The sequence below is a fragment of the Hypomesus nipponensis genome, chromosome 2, assembly GCF_054491055.1.
Source record: "Hypomesus nipponensis isolate SF chromosome 2, ASM5449105v1, whole genome shotgun sequence".
Classification (NCBI taxonomy): domain Eukaryota; kingdom Metazoa; phylum Chordata; class Actinopteri; order Osmeriformes; family Osmeridae; genus Hypomesus; species Hypomesus nipponensis.
The window spans coordinates 17511471-17532209 of record NC_140362.1 but is presented as its reverse complement, the minus strand read 5'-3'; the positions used below and the strand labels follow the sequence as shown (position 1 = coordinate 17532209).

At 42.8% G+C, this 20739-nt stretch overlaps 1 protein-coding gene across 1 annotated transcript in view; it reads right to left on the bottom strand.

Moving 5' to 3' along the window:
• syngap1b (synaptic Ras GTPase activating protein 1b) overlaps positions 1–13959 on the bottom strand; it is a 49862-nt gene extending 35903 nt beyond the window's left edge. The window contains exons 1-3 of the mRNA XM_084669147.1: positions 13899–13959; positions 12718–12857; positions 5463–5568 (exon numbers count right to left, since the gene is read on the bottom strand). Coding sequence (XP_084525273.1) covers positions 5463–5568; positions 12718–12857; positions 13899–13959 — 307 coding nt within the window. The remainder of the gene's footprint in view (positions 1–5462; positions 5569–12717; positions 12858–13898) is intronic.
• Between the last annotated feature and the right edge of the window lie 6780 nt (positions 13960–20739).

Below are 20739 nucleotides of genomic sequence, written 5' to 3'. Positions count from 1 at the left end.
GGCGACCAAAGAGGCACCAAGAAAAGATGTATCCATATTCTCTCTAAAATGACATGTAATGGTGTGTGAGCTTCAAGACACAAGATATGTACATCATGTGTCAATGCAGAGAGACTGTTAGGCATTAGCAGCAATATGAAGTCCCCAAGGATTTCACAAGCAGGCCAGGGCATGGGAGCTGAATTCGGGACCCTGGTATATCTAACCCTGGTGGCCAGCTGTCACACAAACTAGAAGCTGGGTGACTGTTCATTCCTTATTTACTTTCTTAAGCATTATTCCGGCTAAACAGCATATGGTTATGTCACAGTGAGCCTAGAGGGTATTTTACTCATATGTGCATTTCACATATGAGTAAACATGTTTCAACATGTTTGAATTATCATCATGTTTTGAGCATTCCACACTCCAGAAAACACTATGGTATTGTTGGCTTTTACGAAATGCAAAGTTTTCTGACGGGTCAGGTTTTGTCCTTACTTGGGAATATGTAAGAAGTTATACTTTCAAATAAGGAAAGGCAATTGAGGCATGACCTTTATGTTACCTTTTGAGGGAAGACACTTCTGGACACAGTACAGTTACATCTCACAGTAATTCCAGGAATCTGTGTGTGTGTGGCTTGATCATCTCAAGAACCAGCCATTGTTAGATTGTATTGCTCAGGACCTAAGGACATGCAGTGTAACATTGTTTGGATGAGCTGTTTATGAAAACTAAACACGCCTAAAAAATGACCTGCATTTCTCAAGTATACAGGCACCATTTACAAAAACTGCTGCAGAACACCCCTCTTCACCAATACGCCACCTGAACCAGTTTTCACTTACAGCGAATCACTTCACTGTATTATGAGGGAGGGGGGGAGTACACAAATCGTCATCTTAATCACTGACTGCATCGTGGGCACGGGCATCGCAAGCATTTGTTGACTGCACTAATATGATCAAAGTGTGACATTGTACCCTTTACCCATTGAAACCTTCCTCCCCTTGAGTTTTAGTAACAACTTTAAATGTCCATATCAAGTAAGCTATACTTTGCTCGATTTCTGGGCATTATCTAAACGAGAATGTATGGTAACTCATTACCATAAAAAGAGGATTAATTATATAGTTGCCTGACACTTCTATGAACCCTCTGTTCCCCTCCAAGCAATTTTTCAATCGTTTGTGTCCGTCACATCCCGGACGAAGCTTAGCTACAGTAGCACACCATCTGTATTCATTTCAAGCTCCAACACCAAGACAGGCCGATGACTCAGCGAATCTCTCCAAAGACAAGAAGCAGCTTTCAGGGGGATTTGCGGCTCCTTCGATGACACCATCTTAGGTATGCTGTCATCCTGGACCGTAACCTGACATACACATTTTAATACTCTTTCTAATACTGGCAATACTAATACTGACAGAGCAGTCCTACTCTGACTGTTGGAAGTACATAGCGATGAAATTGAAACTTCATATGACAAATCTGAAAATGGACTGATACAGATTTTATAGTGCCAACCTCTAATAAGACTTGCACACTACCTTGTGCTTGATTACTGATGGTGCTTTTGCAACTTTGTTTCCCCTGGCCATTTGCTAATATGAGGTTCTATGTTGAAAGAAATATGCAACAAATAAAGTTTGGTTTACTACAGTGACATTGCATTTGGCAACTGCACTAATCAAATCAAGTAAAAACTTTATTCAGGGGACCTATTGTGAGGTTGTGAGTGAGCAAAATTAGCAATATTGCTTTTTAAATCTCACTTATAAGAAGCAGTTCTTATCAGTTTTTGATTGCATTCCTCAGATACTGGATGTAGTTGACAAACAGTATGATAAAAGGTAAATGGGACTGTGTTGAATCCATTATTCATAGACAACACAACAGTTTTTGCAGTACAAAAATACAAGTTTGAGTATTTATTTTTTAATATCTAACCTCAATTACTGAACACTTTTTACTTCTGAAAGCCAATGTCATCCAGATAAACAGTAATCTGATTTCAGTGGGTAGTTCTAAAACTTACTGTATCATACTACAGCCTTTTCACAACGAGCAGCCAATCAAAAATGATTTCTAAATTAAACACCACATTCATTATGCATATTTATGTACATATATATGTACAATAAACTCTAAATAGAGAGGTAGAAAGAGGGAGATCATTTATATTAATCTTGACCTCCCCTATTTGTATTAACTCATTCATTTCAGCAGTCCAAAGTATACAGTATGCCCATAGGATCAGAAAGAGTATTTGTTCCTGTGACACTACTGTTACTTTAGGTTAAGTAATATGAATCATTATCTAAAATGAGTGTTGCTCTCATCATATTACATAATTCATCCCCTTCTGTAACATTCTGCAATTCCCTGCCTCTAAACTTTCTAAATATATAATGGAGTAAACAATGGGGGCTTTTAAGGGTAGGTCAGTAAACATCCTAAACTCCTAGGTCAGACTCCATTGTTCTGCACTCTGAGTAGCTCAAAGCAACCATGTAAACATCTATTTAATCACTACCCACTCACACAAACAACAAGCTTTACGCAGAGTGAATATACTGTGTCCCGATGGGAGAATAAACGGTTATGTTCAAATGTATATTTCTGGTGACAAATGCACTGCCATTAAATGCAATCAGATCTGCCCCTTGCCTCCAGTGCACCATTCAGGACCGGGAGCAGCTCTGGACTGGGACAGAAAAAATGGCCAGGGACTTTGAAACGCAGACCGGCCCACGACCGTGTATTATTATTATTATATTGTTTCCATAATGCCGCAGCCGTTTGACCAGCCGTTTGGGAAATCTCCCGTCTCTCCCGATGGCCAGTCCGACCCTGACCTGAAGTATTCTATCTCCACTTCCTCATCGTAAGATTTAAGTTATTAAATAGGATTTTAGCCTTTCACAATTCCAAATGGGTAATTAGAAGCAATTTGCGCATAACATTTTAGCCACACTGCAAGAAGCCACCATGGTGAATGCATGATTGCATGTTGATTGCTTTACTTGAAACAGTCTATACATTTTCAAGGTGCAACAAAGTGGACAGAGAATAGGAATGATTGCGCGAGCGTGGCTTGATGTTTCATAACAACAGCAATGGATCCTGAAAGGCAACGAAGGCATCATATGTTGGGCTAATCATGTATCTGGAACCAAATATTTTCATCAAAAGTGTCATTACATCTGGGCCCAGCTGAAATTGTTGTCAAGTATCTTTAATCATCTAAATGGTGTGAACGACTTACGCAAATTCACTGTAATAAGGAATTGAGTGGAAGTACTGTATAAATACGAATAAAGTGATCAAATTGGTACAGAAATGGAGGGAGTTTAGCAGCCTGTCATTAATTTAATCTCCTTTCATAAAATGGGAGTACGGACTTGTGTACTGCCTGGAATGGACCATGACATCTGAGCAGTAAAGGTGTTATGATAATGGTTTGGGACTCATTACTTGGAAACTGATGAGTCCAACTTGCCACAGTTTTTGTTTCATTGTGTTTTATGATTATTTTCTCTTTTTTGGAAATGTAGGAATTGGAATTTACTAAAAGACAATTTAATAGAAAATCTTAAATGTTTTCCTTGAACCAAGCAGACTTACCACAGTAGGCTGCATTCCCTCTTGACCTATACCAAATTAAAAGAGAAACTATATTCCCGTATCACAATTGTTAATAAGTTATAGGTCGCAGCCTTTCAAAAAATGGGTCAACGTGTCTCTGGGTCAAGTTCTGTAGAGACTCAATCCATAACAGCAGCGTTATGACAGCATGCTAAGTCTCAGTTAATCAGCTAATTACTGGCTTGCTGGGGGGCATCGATCCCATTCTGTATGGACGACTCCTCAGGGTGCATTGACTCTGTGTGCAGATGGTCCTCAATGGTGTCAGTTCAGCAGGCTCAGTAGCATATGTGGCCATGTTTACAGTGTGAGTCGGATCACTGTTGAAGAGTCAGTACAATGTTGAGGTCATGGGAGGAGGCAGTAGGCCTAGTGCTGTCTCAGCCAATTCTCCTTCGTAATAAAGTCAATGCAGTGTGATTCCATGTCCATTCCGATGAGTTTTAGCCTGAACTCGTGTTTGGTGTTCCATATCAGGCACAGTTCAGTTATATATTTTCACCATTCTTTCATATGACACTTTTTAGAGACATCATACTGACATCCTTAAGGAGTCAGTGCAAGTTTGGAGCAAACCAACTGCTCTGTTAAACTCCTAATAACTAGTGCTGTCAAACGATTAAAATATTTAATCGCGATTAATTGCATTAATGTCATAGTTAACTTGCGATTAATCACAATTAATCGCACATTTTTATCTATTCTAAATGTCCTCTTCACTGTATTATTTATTTTTGTCCCATTATTTTTTCTCATTTGAATGCTCTTATCAACATGGAAAAGTGGAACTTTCCATTCAGATTCTTATTGGCATCCATTTTGGCCTCTCGTGCTCGCCATCCACTCAAAACGTAACGTTAGCTTACTACTCTTTAGCCGGCTTGCAAGCCCAAACAAGTGTGTGCGGCGTGCCTGTTGTTTTGTTTCCGGTCTAGCTAGATCCGGTGTGGTGGGGAAAAAAAATTACGCCGTAAAATGTTTTTGACAATGTTAAAATGGTTTTGTGTTAACATTGTTAATAACGTGTTTAACTGACAGCACTACTAATGGCCTTTGTAATCACACTTGGGTACAATCATCATTGTGTGATATCAAATTGTATGAGAGGTTTGATGGGAACAAAGATAAAACATGAACATAAAAAAACACCATGGTCAGTTGGGAAAATGCTGAATATGACGTCTTAGCCTGAATATAACCCGAATAATAGTTCAGACTGATGTTGTGTGTCTGGTTACAATATAATAATATTAAATGATTAGTGTTCTGTGGATGAAGACAGAGACTGCAGTAAAGGAGAACAGAGGTAGTGATGAGAAATGAGAAACACAAACATAGATGGAAGGGGAGGGTGAGGGGGAGGAGAGGAGAGGGGGGAGGGGGGAGTGAAGAAGAGCTGTGGTGGCAGAATTAGGAAAGTACAGAAAAACTAACAAAATCAGTGAAGCAGAGCCAGAGAAAACGGCGAGTCTACTTTATCCAGGCAGAGATCCAGAGGGCGGAGAAAGAGGCACGTGCAGATATACAGAGACACGTTCAGTCACCAGTCACAAGTCAGATACACAGAGTCAAAGTAAGAGACAGAGTCAGACACACAGAGTCAAAGTTAGAGACAGAGTCAGAAAAACAGAGTCAAAGTTAGAGACAGAGTCAGACACACAGAGTCAAAGTTAGAGACTGAGTCAGAAACACAGAGTCACAGCCAGACACAGAGACTCAGAGACAGACAGTCAAAGATTCAAAGGCAGAGTCAGAGATACTGAGTCAGAGTAAGGTCAGGCATAGAAACATAATCCGACAAAACTAGACATGGGCTCTCCTGGGCCACTCACCCATCTCAGGATGATGCCTCCCTTCAACAGGAACGCTGACTGTCCTCCGCAGCAGCTTGTTCCTGTGCGTCTCAGAACGCCTTTCGCGCATCAACAAAGGGTGAACCTGCAAACAGAGAGAGGCCAGGTCAAGGCGCGCAAATCATATGAGATGGACCAGTCTTTTTGGTCTGAAATGACTGCTATATACGTGGGTTGAGTGCAAAAGTATCTCAGGAAAGCAATTTTGGCACACAATGTATAAACGCCATCACTGAAATATTCTCTTGGTGATTCCACATCAAAGGGATCATATCGACTAGTGAGTAAAAATGATGGTCTGTCTAGCCAACATGGGATTGCAGATGCAATTGTATACATCCTTACAGTAGATTATGGCAAAGCAGCTCTAACTCTGATGGGTTTAGACACTGCATGCGTTCGGTCTCTCCATTATTAAGATTCCAAGGGGGAAATCCAGATGTACACATACTGTCAGTGCTCTTCTGCCTTACGTTTGTTAAGTAATTTGCGGAATGTTTCCATATGTAAAGTGTAAAGTACAAGTAGAGAATGTTGATGTATGTGTGTGGATTCACACAAAGAGACGGAGAAGGTGATACCAAATGACAAATGAACTAGGTCTGTACAAAAGGTTAACTTGAGCCCTATGTTATCTGTCAAAAGGGGTCAGATGGCTGAGTGGTTAGGGAGTCGGGCTATGAATCAGAAGGTTGTTGGTTTGATTCCCAGCCGTGCCAAATGACGTTGTGTCCTTGGGCAAGACACTTCACCCTACTTGCCTCGGGGAGAATGTCCCTGTACTCACTGTAAGTCGTTCTGGATAAGATTGTCTGCTAAATGACTACATATAAAACACAAATTACCTAAATTTCAACAACAAAACACTACAAAGATGTATGCATACTTTAAATGCAGTAAACTGTACATGCAGGGCACAATCTCAAAACACAAATAAATAATGTAACATAAAGCAATGTTGGACGTCGGGAGAAGATAAAAGACTGCAGGATTCTGGGCCTGAGGGCCTTGTGTCCGAGCCAATAGCTTGGAAGGACACTGATGGGTCATTCAGACCCTTATGTCCCATAAGACACCAGAGTGGCACTCGAAGGATCCCTGTAATGAGCACTCAGTGGCCATACGAGTGGGACAATGTGTGTGTATGTGTGCATGTGGTGTGTGGAGATCTTACAACCATGGTAGGGAATTCAGACAAACAGCAACGGAGAGCTACCACCTTTACACATTAAAGTTGTATATTTTTTTACGTAGTACTAAGAACAATTTTTCATATGCCCTGCACAAAGCGGTTGAAAACTTGCAAATACACAAACAAACACATACACAGTTAGTTGTGATTGAACACAAACACATTGTTGTAGTAGAGTACAATGCAAGTAGCGAGTTCCTATTATCCCAGCCAGCCAGGTTCCATGTTGTTTGTGTTTATCTCTTATAAAACGTAATCGCAGATACGCACACCATCAATCAAGGGTGTGTATTTGATTGCACTTCCTTTATCCACTTAGTGCTCCCTAGCACTGAAACTCTGTGTGATGCATGGCTTGCAGAGCACAGACATATTGCTACTTGCAAAGAAATTACGATGTGCGTTCCTCAATGAAAAATATGTAGAAACATCTATTTTTTATGAGTCCACTTCAAGCATTAAAGAGTATGTTTCTTTATTGACTTGCCTGCCCCTTTATTTAAACAATTATGCACTGAGTAGCTTTGCTTTGCTAGTTATGTTTTTAATGATATTCTGTGAGCTATGTGTTAACAATATGTCACACTCCATTTTAACGCCTGTTAGTATAATTCAACTTACTTCAGGTTAACTGGCAATATCCAGATCCTTTTATGTAGAGTGCCCCAAAAGGTATAGATATGTTGGGATTGGCACACAAACATAATGTATATGACTAGCTAACACAAGCAAAGTAAATTCAATTGATTTAAATAACATCCCAAAATCACATTAGAACCATTATAATTGATTTTCTCTATGTGTATCCTAAATATACAATATACAATATACTAATATACAATTATTATAAAATAAATAAATAAACATTATTTTTAACACAAGGTTTGCAAACTTGCACAGTGTGGTGAGGTGACATGCATAGATCATTTGTGTCATCATTCAAAAAAGTAGGGACACATTCATCCAAGAGTAATGGTGTTTTCAGCCGTGTTATAAATACCTAACTGTTTTTGTACAGTGAGGGCTGCATTCCCCAGCCACTGAACAGTTGTGGGAGGGTTACATAACATGTGTTCTGGACAACAAGCAGGTATTTTGTTCCCCTGAGACAGGATGTATCTGCCACTGGTTTCAAAGAGGGTAGTATGGGTAGGCATATTTTTTTTTGACCTATAAGAACAGTTTAAAGAGTTACGGTATATTCAAAAACTAAACCTAAGTAAACAGCCTCAAACTTTTCTTAAATAGAGCGGTTTCTTCAACCAATTCTTGAATACGCTTCTCAACCTCAATACCAGCCTATCACAGCGGGCTAAACATGGTAATTTCCCCCAATGACATCCACTTGAATGTAGTTTAGCCCAACAACCTCCTCCCCCCTCCTGTTCTTCCAACAAGGGTAATTCATCATAGTGAGAATGACGCATGAAGAAAACCCAGATTCCCTTTATTCTAAACACTTCTCGTCACATTCCTCCTGGTCATGACGAGGTGGGGGGGACACCTGGGTGCTATTTTTAGCAGTTTGTGGCCACACATGATTGGTTGGGGGGCATGGTAAGAACAGTGGGGGCTGCAGCTGGAGACATGACACAGCCTTGGCTCCCACACTGGCATAAGTGGGCACCAAGGACTTGGAGGCTGGCAGACAAAGACAGAGAGAGATGGGGCACATAACTGGACGCTTCCAGGAGCAGGGGAAAGTGCAGTAATTGGTTTCCACGTTGCTAGTCTTGCATGTATGTCATGCAGCTTTCATATAAATAAATAAATAAATAAATATACAATGTACATACCTGTTCATCAATGATTGTTATTATGCTTGTTAGACTTGGTTTTTGTGTTTGCTGACATTACAAGCAATTGAATTCTTCTGAGCAGTTAATTGAATATAGGCATGAACTTAACCTTCCATGAATGCTGTTAAAAGTAATTTAGAGATAAGGTAAATTGAATTACCTTAAATAAGTTCAACTGAATTTCCACCATCAATAGACAGACATTCTATTTGAATTATCTATTAGAAGGGGCATAGAAATAACAATGGGCGTGACTGCACTAGACAGATGACTGTTCTGCAGCACAGAGGGGGGAGCGGATGATGGGAAGGGTCCGGGAGAGGAAGGGGGAGAAAGGAAGCCATAGATCTGAGGGAAAGGGGGTTTCAGCCTGGCACAGAGAGCTGAGTGATGCTGCAGGCTGGCTGGCCCATATGTCACTGCTGCCTCCACAGGCCCAGCTGTGAGGGGTGGGAGAATATGTTGGTGGTGGTGTGTGTGAGAGTGTGTGTGTGTGTGTGCTGGAGAAGGGTGGTGAAGCGGCAGGTGTGTAATCCATTACCCCTTAACGGGGCAGTGATCAAACACCGGCTGGGTCCCTACCTCTGCCCCTGTCACGAACACTCACTCACTCTCTCTCTCTCTCACACACACACACACACACACAAACAAAAACACCAGCCTTGTATCTCTGGCTAACATGACAGCTGCCAAGGCTGGCCAACAGCACTGTCTGTCCTTCAGTCCTTCAATAACGTCCTATCACTGGCAGGCGATATCACAACTGACCTCAGGCATTGGCTCCAGCAACCAGTTTCAAACGAAACAGTTAAAACTGTATTTACTGACCACCGAACCATTGGTTGACAGTTCCCTTTTCTTAAAGCTTCGCAAGGTAACATACAGTATTTTGTTACTATTTCTTGTTCAAGTATTTGAGTACCTAAAACTAACATTGGTTACAGTAAATTCAAAGCTCCTTTGTTAAAAGCATGAAGGACGTGAGAGCTTGTCCCAACAGTATGTGTGATATCCCACACATGAATAGTAGACCCGCAATATTTGTATGGAAATCTTCCATTCCTCCTCTTCAGATGCTTCAATGACTTCGATCTTCCGGAACAGCCCACAATGATCAGTCCTCTCAAGTTCCTTTGAAGATTATCAACATCTGATATTTGTGCTCTTCTGAAGATGACAAGTGGCACATTTTTAAGATTGTATGTAGGATATCTAAGGTGTTGCTATTCAAGACCAGCAAGGCTACATACACTATCCAGATGGTAAGCAAATTCATCAAATTGCTGTGATTACAGACAGTTTATAAGCCCTGATATGCGCCGACTGACCTTTTAGAATTGTTTTGAGTGGAGTGTAATGGTTATTCAAATGTCAACAATGCAGCAGCTAGCAAGCTAAACAGCTCTTTCTTACGAAGGGACTTTCTTAGCCAGCATTTAGCCATCTTTATATATCAAAGAATGTGTCTCTCATCTCTAACTCCCTCTCCACCTCTGTGTGTCTAACACAATTACCCAACACACACTCCCGTTTCTAAATAGGCTCCCAATGATTAGGCATGTGGAGACAAAAAAAAAGAAGGAACTACTCATGAGCCATGTCATGCTATGTGACAAATGTAGCTATAGGCTATCCACCAATGTACTTCGGCTCAATTTGTTGACTGGCACTAATTCATTAATTTACAGTATCAAGACTGATACACTCATACAGTAGATGCAGCCACCAGCAACATGGTAGCATGGAATGCAATGCTATGGCTTGCATACCAAGATCAATGTAGCTCTGAATGACTGTAGCTTGCTAATGTGGATGCTAGTAAGCTTGTGCGACACGAGTGCTATGCCAGGCTGACACAGCCCAAAGCCCTGTAATGCATGCATTACGCTGGCACAGTTGGGGAACTGTGCCTGCATAGGCAAATGACTGGGGACAGGGCACTGGTGCGTGGCATTGGTGCACCCAATGCAGAGCTCTGTCACCTCATGTTAGTGGGAAGAAATGGGGGAGGGGCTAGGGGCCACCATGACTGTTGGCCCTCTCACTCCCCCCACAGGTGCTGAGGTGGAAAGGCAATCTGATTGGAAAAAGTGTATCTGCATTTTATCATCCAGTCACTTCAGGCACATGTTTACATTTATCTCTGTCCTTACTGCATAACTGTATTCAGCCTCGGAGGGACCCCGCACTGAATTGTTCGTGCCAAGGTTTCTTTTTGCTCCTCCTTGAGGACAAGGAAAAACATGTATAAAAACATTGTTTTTTATTTTATTAGAGATATTATAGATATAGGGTGGAAATATATTGTAGGGGTTCTACACTTATTATGTCAGAATATTATAGATGGGAATGATATTAGATTTATCATCTTTCTCTATCTATACTTTATAAGATTGGCCTGGTACAAAGTGAACAAGGCCATATGTAAACACAATCTCAATAGGAAGAAGAGCCTTATATATTTCCTCATGGATCCTTCCAGAATATTTTTACAGAGGATTTGCTTGGAGGAGCACCTGAGCTCCCAGTGAAGCTATCCCCCTCAGGACCTTGGAAATGTGACCAGTACTATTCACAAAACGAACACAGAGTGGCATCTGAATGGGAAAGGGGACGATGAGAGCGATGAGACAGCAGGCCTGAGGGACGGCCAAACGCTCCTGCCAGTCACCCCAGTGAGAAGCAGGGAGGGAGGGAGGCATGAAGATGGAGGTGGAGGTGGAGGTGGAGGTGAGGAGGCATGATGGGGAGAGAGCGGGAAAGAGTGAGACGGTGGGAAAGAGAAAAAGAAAAGGCGAGAAGGCAAGACAGAGGGAGCTACTATGGACATAGTGGCTTCTGAAGGGTAGAGAGAGAGAGAGAGAGAGAGAGAGAGAGAGAGAGAGAGAGAGAGAGAGAGAGAGAGAGAGAGAGAGAGAGAGAGAGAGAGAGAGAGAGAGAGAGAGAGAGAGAGAGAGAGAGAGAGAGAGAGAGAAAACAGAGGTGAACTGGGAAATAGTATGGAAGGGAGACCGCAAGGGTTGGAAGGATGCAAGAGAAAGAGTGGGGCTGTGCCGTTTCCCTTTATCTGTGCTACAGTGACAAGAGATTGCTTTTTGGATGCAGCTACAGCATTCATATTGGACTAAAATAGATTTAATGTGTATAAGAGAGAAAAAAAACAAAGACAGCAAGCCAGAGAGAGAGAGAGAGAGAGAGAGAGAGAGAGAGAGAGAGAGAGAGAGAGAGAGAGAGAGAGAGAGAGAGAGAGAGAGAGAGAGAGAGCAAAGGGGGAAGAGAGAGAGGTCCGCTTGCTTGTGTGCGCCACATGAGGTGAGTGACAGGCATGAATATTTAACGCCTCTCATCCTCTCCAAGGTGATGGCTATCAGCGCATCAAGCCTGCCTCCGATCCATTTACAGCTGCTCCCTTATTGGCACAATTAGACAGGGATAGACCTTTGATTAATTGACCTGGGCTCTCTTTCTCATCCCTCCAGAGCAGAACAGGCTCTTATCAGGACCACAAGGTCCTTTATCCTTTTGAGTGACAAGAATGAAAGATGCTGTTGGCAGCTATACACTCCCCTAATGCAGAACAGACACACAGTCCTCCTCACTCACATCCTTTTACACGTAATATATTGCAAATGAAATTGAATAGCAATATAATTAGTATGCTGTAATACACTATTAGTTGTCTAAATGTACCCTGCCATAATGGCCTTAATATTCTGCTGGTAAGAGTGGGTTGTGGTATACATCTTTATTTTCGGCCTGTGGGTTTCCTAAGAGACACAGAGGAATAGTACCCCCTCCTGGTCTAAACTAGATGAAATGTAATTTAAAGACACTGTATCACTGGGTCCATTGTTGAGTGAGCAAGTGGCATTATGATAGTGTGGCATTATCCTGTCTGCAACACCATTTACTATTGTTAACCCATGTCCAATGTCCAACAGTGTGTCAATAGTGTATAACAGGCATCAGGTCAACAGTCATACAATAGTATGTGTCCTTAGAAAACAGTATCTTCTGGGGTTTATATGTCTTTCTAGCGAATCTACTGCAACCCACTCCCATTGTAGCATATAGAATACAAGAATGAACAGTTTAGTGTTATACAGTATAAGCAGAGGTGATGGTGTAATGGGTATCTCCTTTGGACTAAACATGGGAGTTTGCATCGCATGCTATTGCAGTTGTTGGGTGAGGTTGGTCTTGTTTCATCAAGCAGTATGAGTGATGCTGTGCAGAGAAGTACCTCCTCCTGGTCCAACATGTAGAGCTGATTTCCGGAAATCACACAGAGACGGGGGTTCCAGCCAGGACGATCGTAGGAGGGAGCGTGGTGGAAGGACTGGGCGTGGGAGCGGTAGGAGGGGGGGACGGCACACCTCGCATCTGGGGAGAGAGAGGAAGGAGAGAGTGGGATAGGGAGGGGAGAGAGAGGAAGGAGAGAGTGGGATAGGGAGGGGAGAGAGAGGAAGGAGAGAGTGGGATAGGGAGGGGAGAGAGAGGAAGGAGAGAGGGGGATAGGGAGGGGAGAGAGAGGAGGGAGAGAGGGGGATAGGGAGGGGAGAGAGAGGAAGGAGAGAGGGGGATAGGGAGGGGAGAGAGAGGAGGGAGAGAGGGGGATAGGGAGGGGAGAGAGAGGAAGGAGAGAGGGGGATAGGGAGGGGAGAGAGAGTGAGGGAGAGAGTGGGATAGGGAGGGGAGAGAGAGTGAGGGAGAGAAGGCGAGGTCAGACAGGGGTGACTCGTGGAAGGGTTGTGTCACATGCAGTTTTCAGGTGGTCACTGTCAGATTTTCCTGCCCATTCCATTTGCTTAGTCCATCAACGCATCTTGTCACCCTTGATGCCATTCTGATTGTGAGATTTTTTGAAGAGATTTTATTAATATGGTTTGACTTCAATTGGCATGAATGTCATTATAAATATGGTGACCAACTGATTGGTCGCAATATCCTTTCACATTCACCGCTTCCTATTTCCCTCCCCTGGGCCTCAATGCTGTTTGTGTGTCCTCATTTGTCCCCAGCCTCCCTGCCTAACCACCTCCTCTCTGCCTCCCTTCAACCCCCCCCCCCCCGGTCTCTTTTCACAGATGGCAGAAACAGACTGACAATTCTTTAGACAGGCCTGACATCCTGATGCAGAAGGATCGAGGCACCAGGAGGAGTAGAAGAGGCCTGCTGAGCCGCTACAGCTGCTGGAGTGGATTAGCCAAGGTCTGGCTGGTACCGTCGGCAGGAATGCTCGGTCGCTCAGAAAGAACCGGGCCACGGCCCTTTTTCTTTGACGCCTTCTCTCTTCGTTCTCCTTTCCTCGCTTCTCCGCGTCACCCTTTCTTTAACTCTCCGCTCGGTCGGCTCCCTCTCTCCACCCCTCTGTCTGTCTCCAGCGCTCTCTCCGTTTCGACTGTCTCCCTCTCGTCTCTTCACCTGTCTTCTTCCTGTGGACTCTTTTTACGTCACTGCTCTCCCTTGTTTTCGTAGATGACATCCTTATATCCATCCCTAAAGAAACAAGGAGCTAAGCTAGCGCTTCTCTTCAACACTTCCGACTATATCACTCACTTTTTAACCAAGATACCAAATGTTCATACTCTATCCTACCTTGTGCTAGAATTCACAGACACCCCCACTCCAAAGAAACCACTCTTTAAACACGTCTGTAACAAGTCAGCCACAATGAGTTAACCAAAGAGACATTCTGTAGTTCCTCACACCTCACAACAACTGTGCTCACACACTATTTGAGAATACAAGCTGTCACCTCAACACATGCCAGACACTACACTGGATCTGACCCCTTCCAGGCTGAGAATGAGCAGTTACACTGTCCTCAGTCAACACCAAGAGACCTTTAACCTTTTTGGTTTATGTCGCCAGACAGCTGATTGTGTTTGAGGAGGGAAATAAACTCTAGAGGATGACTGATGCAGGTCCCGACTTGGGCTCAGGTGGCAGCACACTTACTACTAACACACCACACTGTCTCTTTGACGGCAAACCAGATTCTCTATGACCCAGAATGCATTGCAATGCAATGTCTTTCAGCATATAAGTGTTTCTGTAATTCTCCAATCACGTTGTAAACAGATCTGAACACGCCAAGCCGAAATACAAGGCACAAAAGGCTATCTGTCTAATTGTAACAGGTAAAAGCTGAGTTTGTGCTTTGCAAGCCTGTGTAATTATAAATCCGGCTGCTTTTGAAAAATACATGAGTAACAAGCTAAACTTAATAAACTGGCTTGCAGTGCCATTTTCAAGGCTATGAATCATTGGAAGATAAAATGTAACCTGATTTCAACCTCACTCATTTCACCCATGGACATGCACATACAGTGACAATTCTCCCTTAGTTAGCCTAAGGATATTGAGTTACTTTAACATCATGTTTTGAAAGAATGACGTTGAACAAAAAAAATCAAGGCCATGAATATAGGACAGTGTATTCAAACTTTGTGTTTAAAAGGATGACATGAAGAAAATGTCCTAGAGCTAAAAAGCCATTGAGCAGATGTATAACTCCAGTGTGTATGCGACATCTGCATTGCAAAAAAATCTACGGCTTTGTTTGAGTGGAAAGGAAATAATGTATGTACATGTAAATGCATGCCATACTGTAAATTCAATGCATATGGTGAACATTGAGACATTCATTTGTTTTTACAAAAGGCCAAAGGTCACACAACACACACCAGTTTTCTCTGCATATTGTACGATACTTCAGAATAAGAAAAACAATTCTTTGGCCACGAAACTTTGGAGTCATTGAGCTTCCAAAGTCATAAAACGGACGCAACACACTGGGGACAGTGACTCATGCCACCAGGCTGTGTGCTGCAGCTACATTACCTCCACCTCTGTGTCAGATCATTAGGGCTTGTGAAAACTGGCCAGAATTTGGGAGAGTAAAATACGTCTGCCCTGCTCTACTGGAGGTGGGGGTGATACACTCAAGGGTGTCATTTCATTTCAATGTTATGAATAACAAAAGGAGATACGTTTGCAGTTTCTCTCTATCTCCCTATCTCTCCTCTCTCTCTGGGCTCTCTCCCCTTTTCTGCTTTTCTTAGCAGTTTGCAAAGAAGTCGGAGCATCAATCGGATGACTGGTCAGCTCTGCTCAACATTGTCATTACTGAACCCAACAGGGGTAATGTTGATTTATACACATCGCTGAGCTACAAAACAGCGCTAAAAATAAGCATGCAATATCCTAAGGCAGCCAGAGGCATATAATGTGCTCTGGCACAAGCGTGTCCGCAGTTACTTTCGAGGCGAAACCAAAAGGCAGCATTTCATCCGTTGATAGGCATTGATATTCTCAGTCCTGGGAAGGTGCAACTGCTAATTGGCATGAGACAAAAGGTGAACAAATGAATTCAGTGATGGTGTTGCTAGGCTAGATGTACTGTACAATTGTATATGGTGGCGTGGGATTGAGAATGCAGTGCTGTGGTTTGAAAAGGAGTGACTCAGAGCTTGAATATGTCTGTGACAAGTCAGGAGGGACAACAAATGTCAGAGATGTGTCACTATTTGCCACAAGGAAAAGGCTTCCTGCTGAAATAGCAGATGGTTGGATTCAACTTTGCGCATATCATTTGACCATGGTACATTGCACACCTGCTCGGTTAGCTTCGAATGGAGGTTGCAAAGGTCATTGAAGTGGGCGTGTGTCCCTGCTTGGACACTGACCACACCATAATTCCCAAGGGTGTGTGCGAGTGTGTGCGTTTCTAAACAGGCCGTGTTTGTGTATGGTTGTGTGTTTGAAACCACGACCCGTGTGTGCACTTGGGTGTTCCTCTGCCTCCATTGGAAGTGTCAGTGTGCCTCATATGCCACAGATGTGCCTGCACTGTGGATGGGAATGTGGATTTGTGTGTGTGTGTGTGTCTGTGCGCGCATGTGTATCCTCACCTATCCGATCATTCACCCAGCCCTTGCACGGCACGTCCCGGGCTTCCCATTCTCACCCATTTGTCCACACGGCGTCACTGTTGCTGCACTCTAGCGAGTGAATCCGCCCCCCAACTCCACACACAGGAAACAAGGTTACTGCCCAAGAGATGTCACTTCCGAAACACCCACTCTCGCTTGCTCGCGCTCTCTCCCTCACGCCCCCAGCCTATCGCCATGACAACCGAGAAAAGAATAGAATATAAGTGAGTGTTAAAGAGACAGATGATCAGAGACAGGGAGAAAGAGAGATGAGAGAAAGAGGGAAAGAGAGAGGACGGATAAGTAATGGAAGACAGCAAAGAGGGAGATGGACAGGGCAAAAGTGGGGGGGGTTGGGGGAGAATGAGTGGGAGGGGAAAATGGATGGATGATAGACGAGAGCGAAAGAGAGGGGGCGAAGAGGTATGTAGTGGGATGCAATTGGGAAAGGAAGAGAAGAGAGTTGAAGAGCTGTGGATGCCGAGGAGAAGGAGAGAGAGAAATGAAGTGATAGTGAGAGAGGAAAAAAGGGAAGGAGGACACTTTTTTGGGAAAAGGGAGCCCACATCTTGTTCCCATAGCAACCCAGCCATCCATGAAATACTGACTTATACCTCCCTCTCTCTCTCTCTCTTTCTCTCTCTCTCTCTCTCTCTCTTTCTCTCTCCCTCCCCCTCTTTTTTTTCTTTCAATCTCTCTATATATAAACCATATAACATAAGTTGGCGCTGAGACATATATTGGTAATCCAATTCTTATACAACTCTGTCTCAAACACATCCACAGATACCACAGTAAAAATTACCATCAACATACTACCACACATAAATCGGTAGGATATGATGACAGAAGATGTATTTCACCAATACAAAAATGGGATGCACAGATATATTTACAAGCCAAGCCATTTGCATGAACGGACCGTGGAAATAAAACGAAAATATTGAACTTTACAACCAACGTAGCGATCACCTTACAACGAATCAAAATGAAGTCCAACTTTCCCAGTAACTCCCTGGCAGCCACCTCTCCTCTTTTCCTCCCCTAGCCATCCATCTCTTCCCCTCCTCCTTCTACCCATCTGTCTCTTAGTCCCCCCACTCCTACACTGCCCATTCCTCTCTCACTGGCTCCCTCTCGCTTCCTCTCTATTCCCGTCTCCCTCTCTCTCAGCCCTCAGTTGCATTCCTTCTCACACAAAAATGATCTCTCCTTGTACACTCATACTTTGATTGTACCCCGTTTTTCATATCTCGCTCTATCTCTCCATACCCTCTGCAGTGTTTTACTATCTACCAGATATATCTCTTTCTGTCGTTTACTACATCGCTCTCTCTCTCCTTACCCCACTATTATGTGCCACAAATCTCCCCCCCCTCCTCTCTCTTCCTCTCTCCTTGTTTCACCCATGCTCCAGGAAGCTAGAGCAGTAGGGTGGATGGAATTACTCCACTGCCAGTGTCACCGAGTTGGGCTCTGCTTGTTAAAGGACCTGCACAGTACAGTGCAGTTTTCCATCCTCTCCTTTCACTCCGATACTCGACCCAGCAACACAGCAATTCTCCAAGTTTTACCGCAAAACTCTCCCCACTCGGGGCTTGAATAAAATGTATAGTAAATGAGACACAGAGTACCAGTGTCTGCTAACTTCTCATTCTGATGTGTAGCTCTGCCCTGTCAACCTATCTGTGAAGGTGATATTCATTGTGCTGAGTGAGGAATACATAAATGAATGGGACTAAGAGTTTGTGTGTGCGTGTGTGTGCATGTGTGTGTGTGTGTAGGTGTACCTGTGTGTGTGTGTGTGTGTGTGTGTGTGTGTGTGTGTGTGTGTGTGTGTGTGTGTGTGTGTGTGTGTGTGTGTGTGTGTGTGTGTGTGTGTGTGTGTGAGAGAGAGCAAGAGAAAGAGAGAAATAGATAGGAAGGCAGATATACACAGAGAAAGAAGGAGCCGAAGAATGAAGGATAGTTAGAGAGAAAGTGATACAGATGCACTGTCAAACCAAATGCTTCTTTGACTGACACACCTGCAACTTTGGCACAGAAGATATTTGTGAAACAAAAAGTATTCTGCTTTCTGATCTCCACCCTCACACCTTTGAGGGTATGTTCGTGGTATATTAGACTATGTCGTGGGGACAAAAAATAGCAGTAATAAAGCAGGTATTTTCAGTGAGCGGTACTTTCTGTCACACATCCATCAGTGTGTTTTCTCATGACGTCCTGTGTAGGGTGCTCATATTGAGAGAAAGCAGGCCGAGTCACGGTCCTGAGAGATAAAGAATAATTATAGTGATCTGTCCTCAATCCAGAGATAGAATAAGAACTGTGTCATTGTCTTATTACCCAAAGGGCTGTCTATCAAACTTGTACACACCTTAACTCATCTTGCCTCAATAGAAATTGAAGGCTTAATGCAACTCGTAGTTGATTGAAGAAAAAAAAAAGCCATTAGACTGAGGTTTCAAGGACCATTCCACCTCCTGGCATAGTCATTCCTCAACCTAACCTTTGAAAATCGCAACTCCCGAAAAAGGACAATAAAAAACGTAGAGCCTCCCTTGACAACATCCTCTTAACCTACAAACAACAAGATGCCAATTCCAACCCTCTTGGGAAACATTTTGATTATCCTTTTTTTGCACACAGGTCCAGAAAAACTAACCAGTGCTTATTGAAAGAACCACTAGATACAGATTTACAGACCCAAGATGGACAATACACCCATACATATCAGTATGTATCTCTCTTAAAAGAAGGAAACTTCTCAATGGTGAAAGTTAGGATGCTTTACCATACTTTTTAAGTTGCTACACAAATCTTTTTGAACCCTGTATTACCAGTTTCTGGTACTTACAATCTTAGAGGTTTCCCAAACATTGTCTACAGCATGCAGCTGAGTCTCTTTGAATATAGCAGTCAATTTGTCTATTTTACACTTAACCCATGCAGTATCAATCTCCCATGTCTAGACATCACAAGCCACCTACTATACAATACATAATTACTGAACAGTCATCTTGGATTACAATCTACTGATTAGAGTACTGGAGAAAAGTCTACTACACAAACCAAGAAACACAATAAAGTCAATGTGTTTTCTAGTATACATATGCTGGTGTGTACGATATCGCTGCTCTTTATGGCTAAATTTGAAACACTTATATATTTGCAAGTACAGTCTTTCAAAATAAAAAAGGAACGCAGGCACACAGACCTTCCAACAGTAACCATGTATACAGATTGTAGTGCTCTGCATCCGCCATTGGTTCTACTCAAATGCATGACCTTTTACTAAGTGGAATACAATAGGCATGTTCATTTTGTTTTTATCTTGATAGAAAATGTTTACTATAAAGGCCACAGTTTTGGCAGTTTATTAGACTAAAATATTGCCTTATTGAATTATTTTATTGAATATTTGTTCAAATAAGTCTAGTTTGGCAGCACCCTATTATGTGTTGTAAAAAAGTAAAATGTTTGTCAGGGTCAACAAGCTTGCTCTGGGATTTTTAAATACTGTATGCATTCACTTAGTTGATAACAATGACACTACCACAGTGTCGTTGACTAATCTTGGTATTTTCACTCATGGCAGGTCAATGATAAAAGCATTGCCATGTCTAGAGGTAGGGTTAGGGTATGGTTGTGTTAATGTGCTTACTTGACGTGTTAATTGTTGTGTCTTTCAAAGCCTTCAAGTGTTTTTGTGGAAGAACAAGGGTTTCCATGTGATTGTAGGTGTGTGCACCTGTCCATGTAAAGTACAGTCGGGAGGTCAGATGGCTGAGCGGTTAGGGAATCGGTCTATTAATCAGAAGGTTGCCGGTTCGATTTCCACCGTACGAAATGACGTTGTGTCCTTGGGCAAGGCACTTCACCCTACTTGCCTTGGGGAGAATGTCCCTGTACTTACTGTAAGTCGCTCTGGATAAGAGTGTGTGCTAAATGAGTAAATGTATAGAATACTGTATGACCTCGTAAGCCAGAACTGTTGATAACCAACAGTTGACTAGAAAGTGATGTCATCACCTACCCATCCAGGAAGTGAGCCTACCCTGGGCTCTTCTCAATGAACACAGGTGTTAATACGAACTGACACATGCCTTCCATGACACAACCACTAACTCTCATCAAGAACTACACTACAACACAAGCAGGGGCTAGCAAGACAAAACTGCAACTGCTGCCAGATGCAATCCATTCATATCATTAAACAACGTTGTAAACAAGAGGTATAAGGGATGAGATCCTTAGACAAACCCCATCTGAACTCCAGCTGGTACAGTACCTGTCATGTTTGTACTCTTTTAATATAACAAGGCCTG